General features: G+C 44.3%; 1 protein-coding gene across 2 annotated transcripts in view; it reads left to right on the forward strand.

Moving 5' to 3' along the window:
- The window catches only part of GLT1D1 (glycosyltransferase 1 domain containing 1), a 92,025-nt gene that overhangs the window by 46,423 nt on the left and 28,319 nt on the right, over positions 1-17,283 (forward strand). For both annotated transcript variants that reach the window (XR_011362262.1, XM_069964022.1), the window contains exons 7-10: positions 4,122-4,217; positions 9,904-9,953; positions 14,155-14,198; positions 15,477-15,597. Coding sequence is in view for 1 of the 2 variants with exons in the window: in XM_069964022.1 (XP_069820123.1) it covers positions 4,122-4,217; positions 9,904-9,953; positions 14,155-14,198; positions 15,477-15,597 (311 nt within the window). In the remaining variant the exon portion in view is untranslated. The remainder of the gene's footprint in view (positions 1-4,121; positions 4,218-9,903; positions 9,954-14,154; positions 14,199-15,476; positions 15,598-17,283) is intronic.

A 17,283-nucleotide genomic window follows, 5' to 3' on the forward strand; every position in this document is an offset into this window, starting at 1 on the left:
CGACTCTGTTGTTTTAAAGTGATTGTTCACAAATTTAATTTTTTCTTTCAAATCAACTGGTCCTAGAAAGTGCCAGAGATTTGTAATTTACTTGATAAAAAAAAAAAAAATCTCCAGTCTTCCAGTAATTATCAGCTGCTGTATGTCCCGCTGGAAGTCGTTCATTTTTTCCAGTCTGCAGAGCAGGAGAGGTTTTTTATGGGGATTTGTTCCTGCTCTGGACAGTTCCTGACATGGACAGAGGTGGCAGCAGAGAGCACTGTGTTAGACTGGAGAGTATACACCACTTTCTTCAGGGCATACAGCAGCTGATAAGGACTGGAAGAAATGAGTTTTTTTTTTTTTTTTTTTTTATAGAAGTATATTGCAAATATATATCTCTGGCACCAGTTGATTTCAAAGAATTTATTTTTTATGAACAATCCCTTTAAGGTCACGACCACACAACATCTTTTTCTGGTTCTGGCCTTTTCAAGCCCAAATAACGTCCATCAAATGGCTAAAAAAAAGGACTTTGTGTGGTCGTGGCCTATGAATGCAAAATAAATACAGTTTCTTCCGTGTAGAACAAGGCTTCATAGAGTGATAAAGTCGATATAATAAAAGTTATGGCTATTGAAGTGCAGAAAGACAAACACAACAGCCGTAAGGGGTTAACCAATCTATTTCCACAAGAATATGGTGGAAGGGATCTTTATTGGATGCGGACGTTCTTGTTTATCTTGGAGAGTCAGGAATGTAAGAGATGAAATGTGCCGATAGAATCCCGCCATTGTTTCCGTGCCCGATCAATGCTTCCAGCTCTCCCTGCCGCTCCCGGTAAGTGCTGCACTTCATTTAGCTGCAGCACATAATTCATTACTGTCACTATTTTACTTTTATATATATATTTATTTTCATTGTAACAATTTGTTCGCTAACAAACGCTCCTCATCTCCAGTCGTCTGAAGTGCCGGCCTCTTGCCTCTTAATAAAGAATGGAATGTTTGCGGCTGGACGCGTCATGTGGCGGCCGAGGTATCGGGACTTCTGCTGATTGCCGAGGTGCACGGGCATTTTAATTTCACAGTTGCCAAGCAGGCAGGAATTCACTGCACAAGTAACCTGGCAGCATGGAGACATAACAGGACAGGCAGAACCCTCTTTATAGTAACCTGGCAGCATGGAGACATTACAGGACAGGCAGAACCCTCTGTATAGTAACCTGGCAGCATGGAGACATAACAGGACAGGCAGAACCTTCTGTATAGTAACCTGGCAGCATGGAGGCATAACAGGACAGGCAGAACCCTCTGTATAGTAACCTGGCAGCATGGAGGCATAACAGGACAGGCAGAACCCTCTGTATAGTAACCTGGCAGCATGGAGACATAACAGGACAGGCAGAACCCTCTGTATAGTAACCTGGCAGCATGGAGACGTAACAGGACAGGCAGAACCCTCTGTATAGTAACCTGGCAGCATGGAGACGTAACAGGACAGGCAGAACCCTCTGTATAGTAACCTGGCAGCATGGAGACATAACAGGACAGGCAGAACCCTCTGTATAGTAACCTGGCAGCATGGAGGCATAACAGGACAGGCAGAACCCTCTGTATAATAACCTGGCAGCATGGAGACGTAACAGGACAGGCAGAACCCTCTGTATAGTAACCTGGCAGCATGGAGACGTAACAGGACAGGCAGAACCCTCTGTATAGTAACCTGGCAGCATGGAGACATAACAGGACAGGCAGAACCCTCTGTATAGTAACCTGGCAGCATGGAGACATAACAGGACAGGCAGAACCCTCTGTATAGTAACCTGGCAGCATGGAGACATAACAGGACAGGCAGAACCCTCTGTATAGTAACCTGGCAGCATGGAGACATAACAGGACAGGCAGAACCCTCTGTATAGTAACCTGGCAGCATGGAGACATAACAGGACAGGTAGAACCCTCTGTATAGTAACCTGGCGGCATGGAGAAATAACAGGACAGGCAGAACCCTCTGTATAGTAACCTGGCAGCATGGAGGCATTAAAGGACAGGCAGAACCCTCTGTATAGTAACCTGGCAGCATGGAGAAATAGCAGGACAGGCAGAACCCTCTGTATAGTAACCTGGCAGCATGGAGACATAACAGGACAGGCAGAACCCTCTGTATAGTAACCTGGCAGCATGGAGAAATAACAGGACAGGCAGAACCCTCTGTATAGTAACCTGGCAGCATGGAGGCATAACAGGACAGGCAGAACCATCTGTATAGTAACCTGGCAGCATGGAGAAATAACAGGACAGGCAGAAAACTCTGTATAGGAACCTGGCAGCATGGAGAAATAACAGGACAGGCAGAACCCTCTGTATAGTAACCTGGCAGCATGGAGGCATAACAGGACAGGCAGAACCCTTTGTATAGTAACCTGGCAGCATGGAGGCAGAACAGGACAGGCAGAACCCTCTGTATAGTAACCTGGCAGCATGGAGAAATAACAGGACAGGCAGAACCCTCTGTATAGTAACCTGGCAGCATGGAGGCAGAACAGGACAGGCAGAACCCTCTGTATAGTAACCTGGCAGCATGGAGAAATAACAGGACAGGCAGAACCCTCTGTATAGTAACCTGGCAGCATGGAGACATAACAGGACAGGCAGAACCCTCTGTATAGTAGTCTGTTAAATTAAATCCAAAGGTGGCCATACACGTCTGACTAATGTCAGCCGAGGCCACCGACCTTCTAATGGGGGTGCCCCAACACCAAATGCAGATGTCAGGGCAAAGAAGGATTTCAGAGGTTTCTAGCAGCGGCTTATTCTTTTTTTTTTTTTTCTTTCAAATCAGAAAGTGTCAGAAAGTTCTATAAATTTGTAATTTACTTCTATTTAAAAAGTCTTCCGCTATTTATTAGCTGCTGTATGTCCTGCAGGAAGTGGTGTATTCTTTCCAGTCTGACACAGTGCTCTCTGTTGCCACCTCTGTCCATGTCAGGAACTGTCCAGATCAGTAGCAAATCCCCATAGAAAACCTCTCCTGCTCTGGACAGTTCCTAACATGGACAGAGGTGGCAGCAGAGACCACTGTATTAGACTAGAAAGACACCACTTCCTGCAGGGCATACAGCAAATAATAAGTATGGGGAGACTTTAGATTTTTAAATAGAAGTAATTTACAAATCTATATAACTCTATGAAACCAATTGATTTTAAAGAAAATGATTCTCAGGAACTCATCAGAGTAGTGGGGGAAGTGGCCCAACCTAGCTATGTTTATGTCATTGCACTGAATAGAGCTATTTTCTGTGTCACCTTTAACATTAACATTCCTTTTTTGACTGGTACCAATGTGTACCTGGGCCGTACCGCATTAAAGGGGTACTCCGGGCCGTGGGGTATTTTGGTGGATCGCCGGGAAGAGGGTGTAAATTGAGACCGGAGGTCACTTACCTCCCCTGTTCTAGCACCGGTGCCCTGATCGCGCCGCCCGGTACTCCCATCCCGCGGCAGCTTCCTGGTCAGAGCTGCCGCATGAGATGTGACATCTCAAGGAAGCTCTGCCAATCAGCAGCCGTAGCCGCTGAATGGCAGAGCTGCCTTGAGATATCAAGTCTCATGCAGCTGCTGTGACCAGGAAGCGGCCGCTGGACCGGTGTACCGGGCGGCGCGATCCGGGTACCGATGCTGGAACAGGGGGGGTAAGTGACCTCCAGCTTCAATTTCCACCCCCTACCCGGCGATCCTCCAAAATACCCCACGGCCTGGAGTACCCCTTTAACATTGTGTTAGCCCAGTCCTAGGGTAGGTTCACACTACGGAACCCGCGCGGATAAGTTCCGATGAATTCCGTGGCTCGTACCCGTTCGCCTCCATAGACCCCATTCTATGGTCGGGTCGATTCCGCGTTCCTCTAAAAGAATAGACATGTCAGTTCTTTAGGCGGAATGCGGAATCAGGCCGGCCATAGAATTGTGTCTATGGAGCTGGCAGATATGCGTGCCGCCGTGAACAAGTACGAGCTACGGAATCTGCCGTAACATATCCGCGCGGGTTACGTAGTTTGAACCTACCCTGAGATATACAATTCTTTCCATTTATTGGATGCCTTCCCTTGGATGTGTAATAAGTCTGTCTTCTGATTTCTAGGGATGATGCATATCCCAGGAGACACACACATTTTTCTATTAATTTGTGGTCTCAGAAGAGTTAAAGACCCGCTCTACCTGGTTGAGGCGTTCGCAGGTGAGTTTTCTATTTTTCATTGTTTTCCTAATAAACGGCCCACTATGTACAATACAGCCTGAAGCCGTAATAGCAGGCGGCGGCTCAGCTTGTGTTTAGCAGCTACGGTGCTAAATCTGAATCCCGTGCTATTGTAAGTCGTCAAGAAAGGATTTCACTTTAATGGACACGTTTAAAGCATAACTATCATTTTAATGTCAATTTTCAGAAATCAATAAGTACAAGTGATTTTAAGAAACTCTGTTATAGGTTTTATTAAGCAAAAGAGTTTCCTTCTGTACTTCAAAAAGCTGTTTTCCTACCTCCCCCCCCCCCTCACCTCAGAAGAAGTAGGATTTCTGTGTCCATTATGCTCTATGGAGAGGGGAGGGGCCGAGGGGGGGGATGAATGAGCACGGAGAGGAGAAAAGGCAGCCCTGCAAAACACTGCATCCTACAAACTTCTTTCATCAAGTTCCCAGACCAGCTGTGACTTTTCTGACCTCTGAATCCAGCGTTTTATGTGCCCAGACAGTGTCCAAACTGTACAGCTGTTTTGTCCTCTTCCTGCTCACTCATCCCCCTTGATCCCTCCCCCCTCCATAGGTTATATTTTAATCATTTACAGTGAAAGTTATATTTTATAATTTGTACATGATGAAAAGATGTGAATGTTAAAAATTGCTCCACGTTTTTAAGTTTTTATACATATAGTAAGCTGCAGTCAAACAACTCTGGCACTGGCTTATCTCTCCCAGAGCGATAGGGTGAGGTTGTGCAAATCCAACACACCCGACCCTTCTCAAGTGAGAAGGCTGCCACTCTCCTTAGGGCCGCATTCACGCGTCCATAATATACAGTTGTCAGTACAGTATTGTGGAAATGTAACAGTTTCGGAGCTCGCGGCATCGTAATGTATAATGATGCTGAGAGTTCCAAAGTCCAGTCTGTAGTATAAAGTCCATGCATGTACTGTATATTACAGATGTATAAACTTGGACAGTTAGCCAAACTGGCCAAAGGCAGCAGGGTCAGCAATCTTCAGTCTAAGATGTATGCCATGCAATTTTTTATGTCATTTTCAGGACAGATGTAAATTTTGTTTAAGAAATCAACACTGAATGTGATGGCAAGAAGTTTTATAATATACCGTATTTTCCGGCGTATAAGACGACCCCTGACTTTTAAGAAGATTTTCAGGGGTTTGTCTTATACGCCAGAAAATGTTAACCCCTACCTGACCGCAGCAGGGTTTACTAGCTGGAGCCCTGCTGTGGTCAGGCAGGGGTTAACTGGAGTGGAAGAAAAAAAATGACAACAATTTACTCACCTGTCACCCGTTCCCGGCAGCCGCGCATCTCCCGTTATGTTCCCGGCGCAGGCAGTGTGATCCAAACTGTCAGCGCCAGAGGTCCCCGAAGCTCTCCTGCGCAGCCGAGCATCTGATTGGAGAAGCTTGTCTGCCGGGAGAGCTTTGGGAGGATGACAGAGGCTTCGGGGACTTCTGGCACCTCTGAAACTCTCCCGAAGCTCTCCCGACAGCCGAGCTTCTCCATGCTTCTCCGAGGAGATGCTTGGCTTCCTGGGAGAGCTCCGGGGACCTCCGGCGCAGGCAGTGTCTCTGCATCACACTGCCTGTGCCGGTAACATGACAGGAGACGTACGGCTGCCCGGAACGGGTAAAAGGTGAGTTAATCTGTTTGTTTTTTTATTGTGGTTGCAGCATACGGTGGGGATGCGGCCCTTTTTGCGCTCCCCCATCGTATGCGGCGACCATACACTGCGTATAAAACAACCCCCAACTTCTGAAAAGATTATTCAGGGTTTAAAAGTTGTCTTAACGTTATACATATGGCTAAACTGTGCTTTATGACGATATTTGTTTTTTTCTCTGGTCAAAAAAAAAGGACAAACACAGAATGTTCCAGGCCTTTGTACTCTCACGCAAGGAATGACACCTGTTCATCATGCAGGTTGTAGATCAACTGAGGACAGTTAACGTAGGCTAATTATGCTCTTTGCTATACAACAATTCAGTCAGTATAATGTCACTGTGCTGTTACAGAGGTTTTGATGCTGCTTGACAGGGGAGCTGAGCATACAATGCGAGCACCCCCAGGATTCTCTGCTAAATGTGAATGCGCAGTGAAGGGAGACACCTAGTGGCCATTTGTATCATGTTGATTTAAAGTGTCACGCTTCACGTTCGTCCCCCCCCCCCCCCCCCACAAATCAATAGTACAGGTGATTTAAAAAAACTTTGTAATTAGGTTTATTAGGCAAATATGCCATTGTCTGCATTCAAAAAGGCTTTTCCCAGCCCCCCCCCCCTCCCTCCTCTCTCTCATCCACTGCTCATTATCAGAAAATCACAACTCTTTATATCAGTTGAGCCCTGTGTAACCTTTGGAGAGGGGAGGAGGGAGATTAGTCGGCAGAAGAGAACAAAGGATTACACAGCGGAACCTGTGTGATAGGGTGGTATTACACGGGCCGAGCAGGGCCCGATAATACCTGTAAACGAGCAGATCGTTGCTCGTTTACTGGACCTATTACACGGCCCGATAATCGTTTGACAAGAGCTGCAAGGACATCGTTACCGATGTCCTTGCAGCCCTTGCTAAACTGGCATACATTACCCATCCACGTTCCAGGGCTGCTCCTGCGTCCGCTTCTCCCGGGGGTCCCGCGCGCTCTCTAGCGTCACAGCAGCCTGTCAGCTGGTAGGCTGCTCAGCCAATCACAGGCCGGGACCGCCGCGGCCTGTGATTGGCTGAGCGGCCTATCAGCTGACAGGCCTCTGTGACGCTAGAGCGCGCGCGGGACGCAGGGAGAAGCGGACGGCAGGAGCAGCCCTGGAACGTGGATGGGTAATGTATATCGTTAGTCGCCGGCCACGCACCGCTATTACACGCAGCGGTGCGTGGTCGGCGCCCGACGAAAATAGGTTCTAACCTATATCAACGATCAGCCGATGATCGTTGTCATCGGCTGATCGTTGCATTTATTACACGGAGCGATAATCGGCCGAATCGGGCCAATTCGGCCGATTATCGTTCCGTGTAATACCACCCATAGCCCGTATTCAGAGGTCAGATAGCCCGGTGATGTAGCTGTAAATGAACTCTTTGTTGTCCTGTTTTGGTGCCTCATCTCCCTCCACCCCTCCCCTCCCCATAGAAACCCCCATGAAGACAGTGGGGAAGAGCTTCAAACTGCTTTTTTTCATGATAAAAATGCATTTTTCGGCTAATAAACCCAATAACAAAGTTTCTTAAAATCACCTGTACTATTGATTTCTTCAAAAAAAATGTAAACAGTGACTCTTTAAACATAGAAAACTAGAAGAGAATATATTACAAAACTGCTTGCGATCACAACCACAAGACAACAGTGCCTGTTTAAAGGGTGAGCCATGTGCAAACATGTAAATGTAAATGAGATGTAAATGTATGGGCTAGCTTTTAGCTGTGAAGTAGCCTAAGGTTTATTACAGAGTTTCCTGCCGTATTGATTCCTGTTTGTAATGACGGTTCCATCTGAGTAACCTGCTGGGTGGACGTGATAACGCTGCATCCTGATCTTGCATTTGGTCAGTTCTCCATACTCCGATGCTATACGGAACAGAAGCTAATACTTGTCGGCACCTGCCATTAAGTGTTTTTTTTTTTTCCTTTTTAATATACAGTGACTGCTCATCTGACTGGTGGGAGGATGGTCATTTAGCTTTACGACGCGAGGATTATCTGTGACCAGAGCCGCTGGCCGGCTATACAATAACTGTACTATCATGGGGGGATATAGCTCTCAGCAGTGTCTGTGCCTCTTATCTAACTCCACAATGTGCACTAGAGCTCTAATCCATGTGTCCACTAACAGGAGTCATTTATTAATCTCATTCAATAATATATGAAAAAAGCTTTAAGAGGTTCCCTTCCAAAAATTATACTTACAAATATGACAGTAAAAGATGGACTAAGCTGTAGACCTGCCAAGCCTCCTTACCCTCTGTTTATAAATCATTTTTGTGCTGAAGACCTTAATAGAGTTTAAGGTCCTTTTGTCGTCCGTAGGGGCCGCAAACAAGTGCCGGTCAGCAGGATTGGTGCTTGTTTGCAGTGCCTGTACATGGCACGACAAATTGAGTGACTGGGCTGCACGAACGATCCTTGTATTGGTTGTGCAACCATGGAAACTGACTGCATGGATTTATATACATATATAAGTGCTGTCAGTTTCCAGATCACACAGCAGGGTATACTTACCTATTGCACTGCTGTTTGATTCTGCATCCTGTTCCTTAGGCTCTCCTGTCCAGCTGCTGTATCTTCAGGCCCTGCCTCCTATGGCTGTCAATCATTCTGGAGGAGACTACGGCCTTAAGACGGCAGCGGGATGGGAGAGCTGGAGAACAGGATGCCGTGTCACTGCAGCAGTGGACTAGGTAAGTATGTACCGCTATGAGATCTGCAAACTGACAGCACAATTAGATGTAGGTCCGTGCTGTCAGTTTCCCTTTATCGTCATCAGGCTTACAGAGAAATGTGTGGCCAATGATGAGAAATTTTAAATCAAGATGTAAATACACGATCAGCTGAGGATCGGGCGCTTTCTACGTCCTCGGCTGTCACTTTTACACAGGCCAACTATTATCCGCCGGAGTGTTTCTTGCAACGCTTCTGGCCGATAATTGGCTCTTGTAAAAGGACACTTAGGCTGGCCATACACATAAGATGACTGTCTTCTATTCTCTGCCAAAGCTGAGTGTGAATGAGTTCTCAATAAAGAGAGGGGAAAAGCTGCTGCCAGATACCTATAGTGTCAACTAATCTTCTTTAGAATAAAAGGATTGGGTAGTTGAAATTTAAAGGAGAAGTCCGGCCCTGGCTAAAATTTGACAGGCGATAGGGACGAACATAACAACCAATCCTTACCTGTCCCCGTGCCCGCAATGTGTCGCGTGACTTGCATTTCACCCTGAGTTGTAATGACGCCACAACTCGGGGAAGAATGGACAGTCCGCTCAGCCAGTCAGTGACTGGGGTGGGACTCCGCTCCAGTCACTGATTGGCTGCACCGGCCAGTCCATCAGTCAGGTTGTGACGTTGCCTCTGGTGGAGATCCTGAAGCCCGGCGGGGGTCCCAGAGCGGTAATCAGATGCTGGATAGGCATGGGGAGAGGTGAGTTAATATAGTTTTTTATCTGCCCCCCCCCCCCCCATTTTTTTGGGGAAAAAAAAGTTGAAATGGCCAACTTGTCCTTTTAACACAATCCATCCTTCTTTCCACTCACCTCTGCCATAAGGGGACAGTTGGGAAACCACCATACACGTTAGATAAGTGTCTGTGTTACTAACCGACCATCTAATGGGTGTGGTCCACTTGGGCACTAGGACTGGGCTTGGCAGCAGTCACACTATGCCATTCTCCATCTTTTTTATGAATGTAGATGGAGAACCTCTGACATTAGCATGCGATACATTGGATGATTCTATGATTCATTTCACTTAGTACCATCATTTACCAATAACTTGTCTGCTTTCAAAAAATATTGGCGTAATCCAAATAACATTACCTCCGATGATCTGCCGGTTCTTTCTCAATCACTACTGACACAGTGTACACTTAAATGATCTATGCTTCTACGCTGCACATTTTGTTACAGGTCCGTTCAATCACTAATTTACTGCCCGTTGCTTTCTCCTAGAGTGGCATGAAAGGGAACCGAGGATTTGCTTGGCTGTTATTGGGCCAATGGTAAGTATTACCTGTATTAGTAAGCACATGAGCGCTAAGAGTTAAAGCCTTGTTGTCCATGTTGATTTTGGAATGGAAGGAAAAATAATTTGGCTGAGTGATCTGCCTTTTACATGGGCCGATTTGCTAGAAACGCTCCTTCAGCCGATAATCTGCCCGTGTAAAAGTGACGTCATCCGCCGAGGAGTGGGAAAATGCCTGATCTTCAGCTGATAGCATCTTTTGAGCTGTTCTAAAGGGCTTCTCCAGCGGGGAGGTGTATTTTTTTTCCTGGGACCGGGGAAGAGGTGGCTGAGGGAAACGAGGTCCACTCACCTCCCTGGTTCCAGCGGAGGGTCCCGCATCGCGGCACTCCAGTCCCCGGTTCCCGGACGATTCCTGGTGTCTGACGTGGGCCTGAGACGATACGTCTGAAACAAATCCCACCTCTGTCACTGAGTGGCTGTGCGGACCTAAGACGTCACGTCTCGAGACTGCATCGGATTCCAGGAAGCGGCCGGGGAACGGAGCGTCGCAATGCGGGACCCGCCGCTGGAACCGGGGAGGTGAGTGGACGTCGTTTCCCTCAGCCACCTCCTCCGCGGTCCCAGGAAAAAAATGCCCCTCGCTCCTTGCTCCTCGCTCCCCGCTCGCTGTTGGCGTGAGTAATGGGTAAGTACGGGATAGCTGCTGAGTAATAGCTTCGTGTAATAGGGCCTATAAAGTTTAACGCTATCGGCCGCACATCTTCCTGTGTAAACAGGGTTATGTGTGGCCGATAGCCAGAAGAGGCATGGGCAGTGGAGAGCAGGATGACAGATGACACAGCAGTGTACTAGGTAAGTATGCACCGCTTGTGTGATCTGGAAACTGACACCATGAATATATACACATCTGTACTGTCAGTTTCCATGGCCGCCTAAACCATACAAGGATAATTTTTTGCAGCCCGCCTGCTCGATTATTGTGCTGTGTAAAAACCATGCAAACAAGTGCTGATCCCCCCCCAATCGTCAGATATAATAAATAGTGATCAACAAATTTGCCAATGGCTGTACTAAAGTGCCACTGTCGTTTGTTTATTTATTTATTTATTTTTTGCAGAAATCAATAGTACAGGCGATTTTAGGAAACTTTGTTATTGGGTTTAGTAGCTGAAAAATGCATTTTTATCATGAAAAAGCAGTTTGAAGCTCTCCCCCGTCTTCATGGTTCTCTTATGGAGAGGGGAGGGGTTGAGGGAGATAAGGGAACCAAAACAGTACAACAAAGAATTAACTCACAGCTACATCACTGGGCTATCTCCTCTGACAGTCAGCACTGACCTCTCTGACCTCTGAATACTGGCTTTCACACAGCTCCCACTGTGTAATCCTTTGTTCTCTGCTGGTGACTAATCTCCCTCCTCCCCCTCCCCTCTCCATAGGTTACACTGGGCCCGACTGATGTAAAAGAGTGAATGAGAGAGAGGAGGGCGGGGGTGGTGGATTTTTTGTTTTGAATTCAGATAATGGCATATTTGCCTAATAAACCCAATTACAAAGTTTCTTTAAATCACCTGTACTATTGATTTCTGCAGTGACAGTGACACTTTAATGTTTTCCAGCACTCCCTAGGGATGCATCCAACTTCCCCAGCCACCGGGAGTCAAATGCCGAGCGTTTGGGTTCGGCCTAACCCAAGCCTTTGGCAAATTTGTTCATCACTAATAACAAATGATTGGAGGATATTTTTGCACTTTGTCTAGCGGTGGATACTGTATAATCAGCTACTAGGCATTGGAGCTAACAAAAAGTTGTCAGGACCTTTTGCAAGTGTTTTTCCCAAAGGTCACGACTTTTTGTCTGCTCTACAACCCCACTCCACCGGTGACAAAACGTCGGTGTGAGACGAAATGTCAGGTAGCCTGCAGTGTATATGCATGTGAGCAGCCCTTTAAGGTGTTAGAGCCGTCTTGGGCTTATTTATGTATTCTTAGAGAACGCCTTTTAATTTGTTGCGTTTTTGAAATTTCTTAAACTCGAAATTCACAAATGTAAATATAATTTCCCGCTCGCTCATTTGCCTTTTCTCGTCTAATTTCACGACATATGTTTTCATTATACAGTATAGGAGATGCAATTTTCTCCCGTGCCTTCCTTTACACTCCGCTACACAAAAATATTTACAAGTTAAGCGGCATGGAAGATAAATGTGCAATGGTAGAATGCTCCCAACACTTTCCATTAGTAGACTATGCCTGCTGCCTCAATAATTATCCCGCTTACTTGTATTGTTTGTTGAGTCTTTAGCTCCGTGTGTTTGGGCACCTGAAAACTCGAGCCGTAATGACTCTATCCTCTTCATCAATGGACCCAACCTCCCTCCTTGCGTAGAGTAATCCTCGCTGTCGACCTCCAGAGCTATGGGGAAAAATGTGTTCATTGTAATATTAGCTTAGTGTTTGTTTCCTATATTGATTGCCAAGTAGCTACTTTCAGCCGACTGCATTGTATTAGTATTTGACTCACCTGATAATGCATCAGCAGTATATACACATGTTCCTTAAAGTGTACCTGTCGTTATAACTTTTAAAATCTAAGTCAACAGTAGATGTGAAATAAAAGAAAGTTTGCAATTTACATTCATTTTTTTTTTTGTTATCATGGAAAACACGGCACTTCCTGTTTTCTGACAGTTTTTTTTTTCTAAGAAAAAAAACAGGAAATAGTTAAACAGGAAGTCCTGTGTATCCCAGGCCATCTGAGCGCTCGCAGAGAGAAGGCAGTCATGTGACTGATCGACACATTGAGCCATGACTCTCTGTAATGGCCAGAATTCCTGGGTTTAGTCTGTTTTTTTTCAATCAGCACAAGTCAGAAAATCTGCCTTCCTGAGACTGGGCCTGGATACAGTTAGTATAGCTGTTTATATAGCTGCCTTCCGGAGACCGGGCCTGGATACAGTAAGTATAGCTGTTACATAGCAGCCTTCAGGATACCGGGCCTGGATACAGTAAGTATAGCTGTTATATATAGCTGCCTTCAGGAGACTGCACCTGGATATAGTAAGTATAGCTGTTATATAGCTGTCTTTAGGAGACTGGACCTGGATGCAGTTAGTATAGCTGTTATATAGCTGCCTTCAGGAGACTGGACCTGGATACAGTAAGTATAGCTGTTATATAGCAGCCTTCAGGAGACTGGACCTGGATACAGTTAGCATAGCTGCTATATAGCGGCCTTCAGGAGACTGGACCTGGATACAGTTAGTATAGCTGTTATATAGCTGCCTTTAGGAGACTGGACCTGGATACAGTAAGCATAGCTGCTATATAGGTGCCTTCAGGAGACTGGACCTGGATACAGTAAGTATAGCTGTTATATAGCAGCATTCAGGAGACTTGACCTGGATACAGTAAGTATAGCTGTTATATAGCTGCCTTCAGGAGACTGGACCTGGATTTCTGGTAAGTATAGCTGTTATATAGCAGCCTTCAGGAGACTGGACCTGGATACAGTAAGTATAGCTGTTATATAGCAGCATTCAGGATGCTGGACCTGGATACAGTAGGTATAGCTGTTATATAGCATGTCTTCAGGAGACTGGACCTGGATACAGTAAGTATAGCTGTTATATAGCAGCCTTCAGGAGACTGGACCTAGATTTCTGGTAAGTTCAACTTTGTTTTACAGTATGATAACAACAAAAAAATAATGAATGTATATGGCAAACTTGCTTTATATCACATCTACTGTTCATTTACATTTTGAAATTTATAACGACAATGACACTTAAAGCTTCCAATACCAAGAAAAGAGAACCTTTCCAAGATGTTTGCTTGGCACTGTCTATGAATCCTAATGTTGAGTGCTTGTGATCTGGTAAAGGAAACTCGTCATATGATGAATTTCAGTTTTCGTTTATATCACAGCATCATATGGAAGTAACATTTAGTCATTGACCCATTCTGTTCACTATATATATTTAATGCTCATTGTAATCCATGGCTACAGAACATTTTTCTGAGTAAACCACATTGAGTAAAATAAAATCCAACTGTGCTGCTGTAAGGAATCCGTATCTGGTGCGTAGCGGGGCGGGAGCGCGGCAGCAGGTTTTTTCATAGCGTATCCTGCTGCTCGCTAAACATGATTTTAGATTTATTTTAAACATTATTGAGATTTTGATTTATTTCACAATGTTCCATTGGATTTTTCTTCTTTTACGCCCTTCCTTGCAGGTGGATCCATTATTTACGAAAGAGGTAAAAGCCAAGCTCCAGAAGTAAGTGTAGTTCTTTGTTTGTTGTATATTCTGCTGTTACTTAGTAGGTTATCAGTAATGTATTACAAATGGAAGAGCGATATTAATCAAAAGTTCAGTTACAAAAAGAGTCAACATGTGGCTTGTCCAGTGCAACATGGAGAAGTACTCGGAGAATTGACCATAGATAATGCCTTCATTCAGTCTGGTAGATCGGAATCCTATAAGATTATACCTGATGTGTGAATTATGTTTATTTAGTACTGTGAAGCGACATCTCAATGGGGACATATTTAAATGCACCAAGCCGTGGGGGGTTTAGAGGGCTGCCTCTTACATACTGGCAGTGGGATGACTATTCCACTGTGAGTATGTAATCCTGTTGAAACTGACAGGAGGGCAATCGCAGTGGATGTATTTTAATTATGGGAAATGCACATATACTGCTATTTCCCTTAATTTAGTAGATCAGGGAGGCTTCAGATTCTGTAAAACTGTGACGTCACGAATCAGTTGTAATTTCTATGGCGTGTCCAGCAGGGGGCGCACTATATGTAGAAGTCTATGGCACTGTATTGTTTCTATGGATATCTATGTAAAAAAATGTACAGTATGTTTTATTGATTGAATACATTTATGGAATACTTTGGGGAGCAAGGACACTTGCTCCCCAAAGTATTCCATAAATGTATTCAATCAATAAAACATACTGTGCGTTGCATTACATTACTTTTTACATAGACATCCATAGAAACAATACAGAGCTGTAGACTTCTACATATAGTGCGCTCCCTGCTGGACACTTCATAGGAATTACAACTGATTTGTGACGTCACGGTTTTTACCTTTCATCATAATGGGGGAGATTTATCAAAGGGTGTAAAATTTAGACTGGTGCAAACTACCCACAGCAACCAATCACAGCTCAGCTTTAGGCAGTGCTGAAAGGAAAGAGGATCTGTGATTGGTTGCTGTGGGCAGTTTGCACCAGTCTAAATTTTACACCCTTTGATAAATCTCCCCCAATGTGTTTATATGCTTTTCTGTGATTTTCCATCTATCAGCTTTTCTCAGTATTCAGTAGTATAAGTAGCAACTTTAGATGTTTATTTGCTTAGATGATTGAGATGGTTAAATCTGATGGTCTGTATTTAGATTAGATTAGAAACTTTTCATCAGATTCTCGATCCATTACCCAGTTATGACAGAGCCAAGCTATAGAGCTCGGCATGTACTGTATATAATGTCACAGAATACACGCTTACCACATTATAATCCATGTCATGTTCATTCTGGCAGTGTGGATGGAGTTCACCTCGTGGAAGAAATACCACAGACAGATTTACAGGCTCTGATAAAGAGAAGCTTTGCTGTGGTGAACAGCTCATTGTCTGAAGGGATGTCGGCAGCCATACTTGAGGTAACCACTTTTTATCTTAAAGGAGTATTGTTTTTTAAGAATAGGAAATAACGACCCCCCACAAGGACACAGGAAACCATTACTCACATGTGCATCGCCAGGGTCTGATTAATAGAAACATAGAAGATTGTCAGCAGGAATAAGGCCGCCTGCTCCATCTAATCTTTTATTATTATTAATATTTTTTTTTATTAGCCCTTTTAGTATTAGGATAGATATATGTTTATCCCAGGCAGGTTACATTCAGTTATTGTAGATTTACCTACCACATCTGCTGGAAGTTTGTTCCAAGCATCTACTACTTTTCAATAAAGTAATATTTTCTTACGTTGCTTCTCATCTTTCCCCCAACTATCCTCTCACTGTGTCCTGTGTTCAGTTTTCTTTTTATTAAAATAACTTCCCTCCTGAACCTTATTTAGTCCTGTAACATATATAAAGATTTCCACCATGTCTCTCCTTTCCCTTCTTTCCTCCCGATTCAAATCCTTAAGTCTTTCCTTATATGTTTTATGCCTGACACCCTACACCCTTTTTTGTAGCCATATTTGAACCAGTTTTATTTTACCAATATCCCTTTTGTAAGTGAGGTCTCCAGAACTGGACACAGTATTCAAGATGTGATGTCTCTAGAGCTCTATACAGTGGGATCACAATCTCCCTCTTCCTACTTGTTATACCTTTAGCTATACAGCCCAGCACATCATTATATATATATATATATATATATATATATATATATATACAGCCCAGCATACCATTATATATATACAGCCCAGCATACCATTATATATACACAGCCCAGCATACCATTATATATACACAGCCCAGCATACCATTATATATACACAGCCCAGCATACTATTATATATACACAGCCCAGCATACTATTATATATACACAGCCCAGCATACTATTATATATACACAGCCCAGCATACTATTATATATACACAGCCCAGCATACTATTTGCTTTTCCCACTCCCTGGCTGCACTGGTGATTAATTTTAAAGCTGTCAGAAATCACTGAATTCTTCTCTTCTGAAGTCTTCAGACCTGCCAAATGCATTATTTTATATTTGGAAACCTTGAACTGCAATTACTTGTTTGGACCCTATTTTCCATTTTACTGACAAACAGGAATATCAAACCTATTGTACATTTTTGTCTTAGCAGCACAATCCCTACCTACCAAACCTTCTATGTCACTAACCTTACCTACCAAATCTTCTCCTATATCACTATCCTTACCTACCAAACCTTCTCCTATATCACTATCCTTACCTACCAAACCTTCTCCTATGTCACTATCCTTACCTACCAAACCTTCTCCTATATCACTATCCTTACCTACCAAACCTTCTCCTATGTCACTATCCTTACCTACCAAACCTTCTCCTATATCACTATCCTTACCTACCAAACCTTCTCCTATGTCACTATCCTTACCTACCAAACCTTCTCCTATGTCACTATCCTTACCTACCAAACCTTCTCCTATATCACTATCCTTACCTACCAATCCTTCTCCTATGTCACTATCCTTACCTACCAACCCTTCTCCTATGTCACTAACCTTACCTACAAAACCTTCTCCTATGTCACTATCCTTACCTACCAAACCTTCTCCTATGTCACTAACCTTACCTACAAAACCTTCTCCTATGTCACTATCCTTACCTACCA

Source organism: Dendropsophus ebraccatus, chromosome 3, assembly GCF_027789765.1.
Source record: "Dendropsophus ebraccatus isolate aDenEbr1 chromosome 3, aDenEbr1.pat, whole genome shotgun sequence".
Lineage (NCBI taxonomy): Eukaryota > Metazoa > Chordata > Amphibia > Anura > Hylidae > Dendropsophus > Dendropsophus ebraccatus.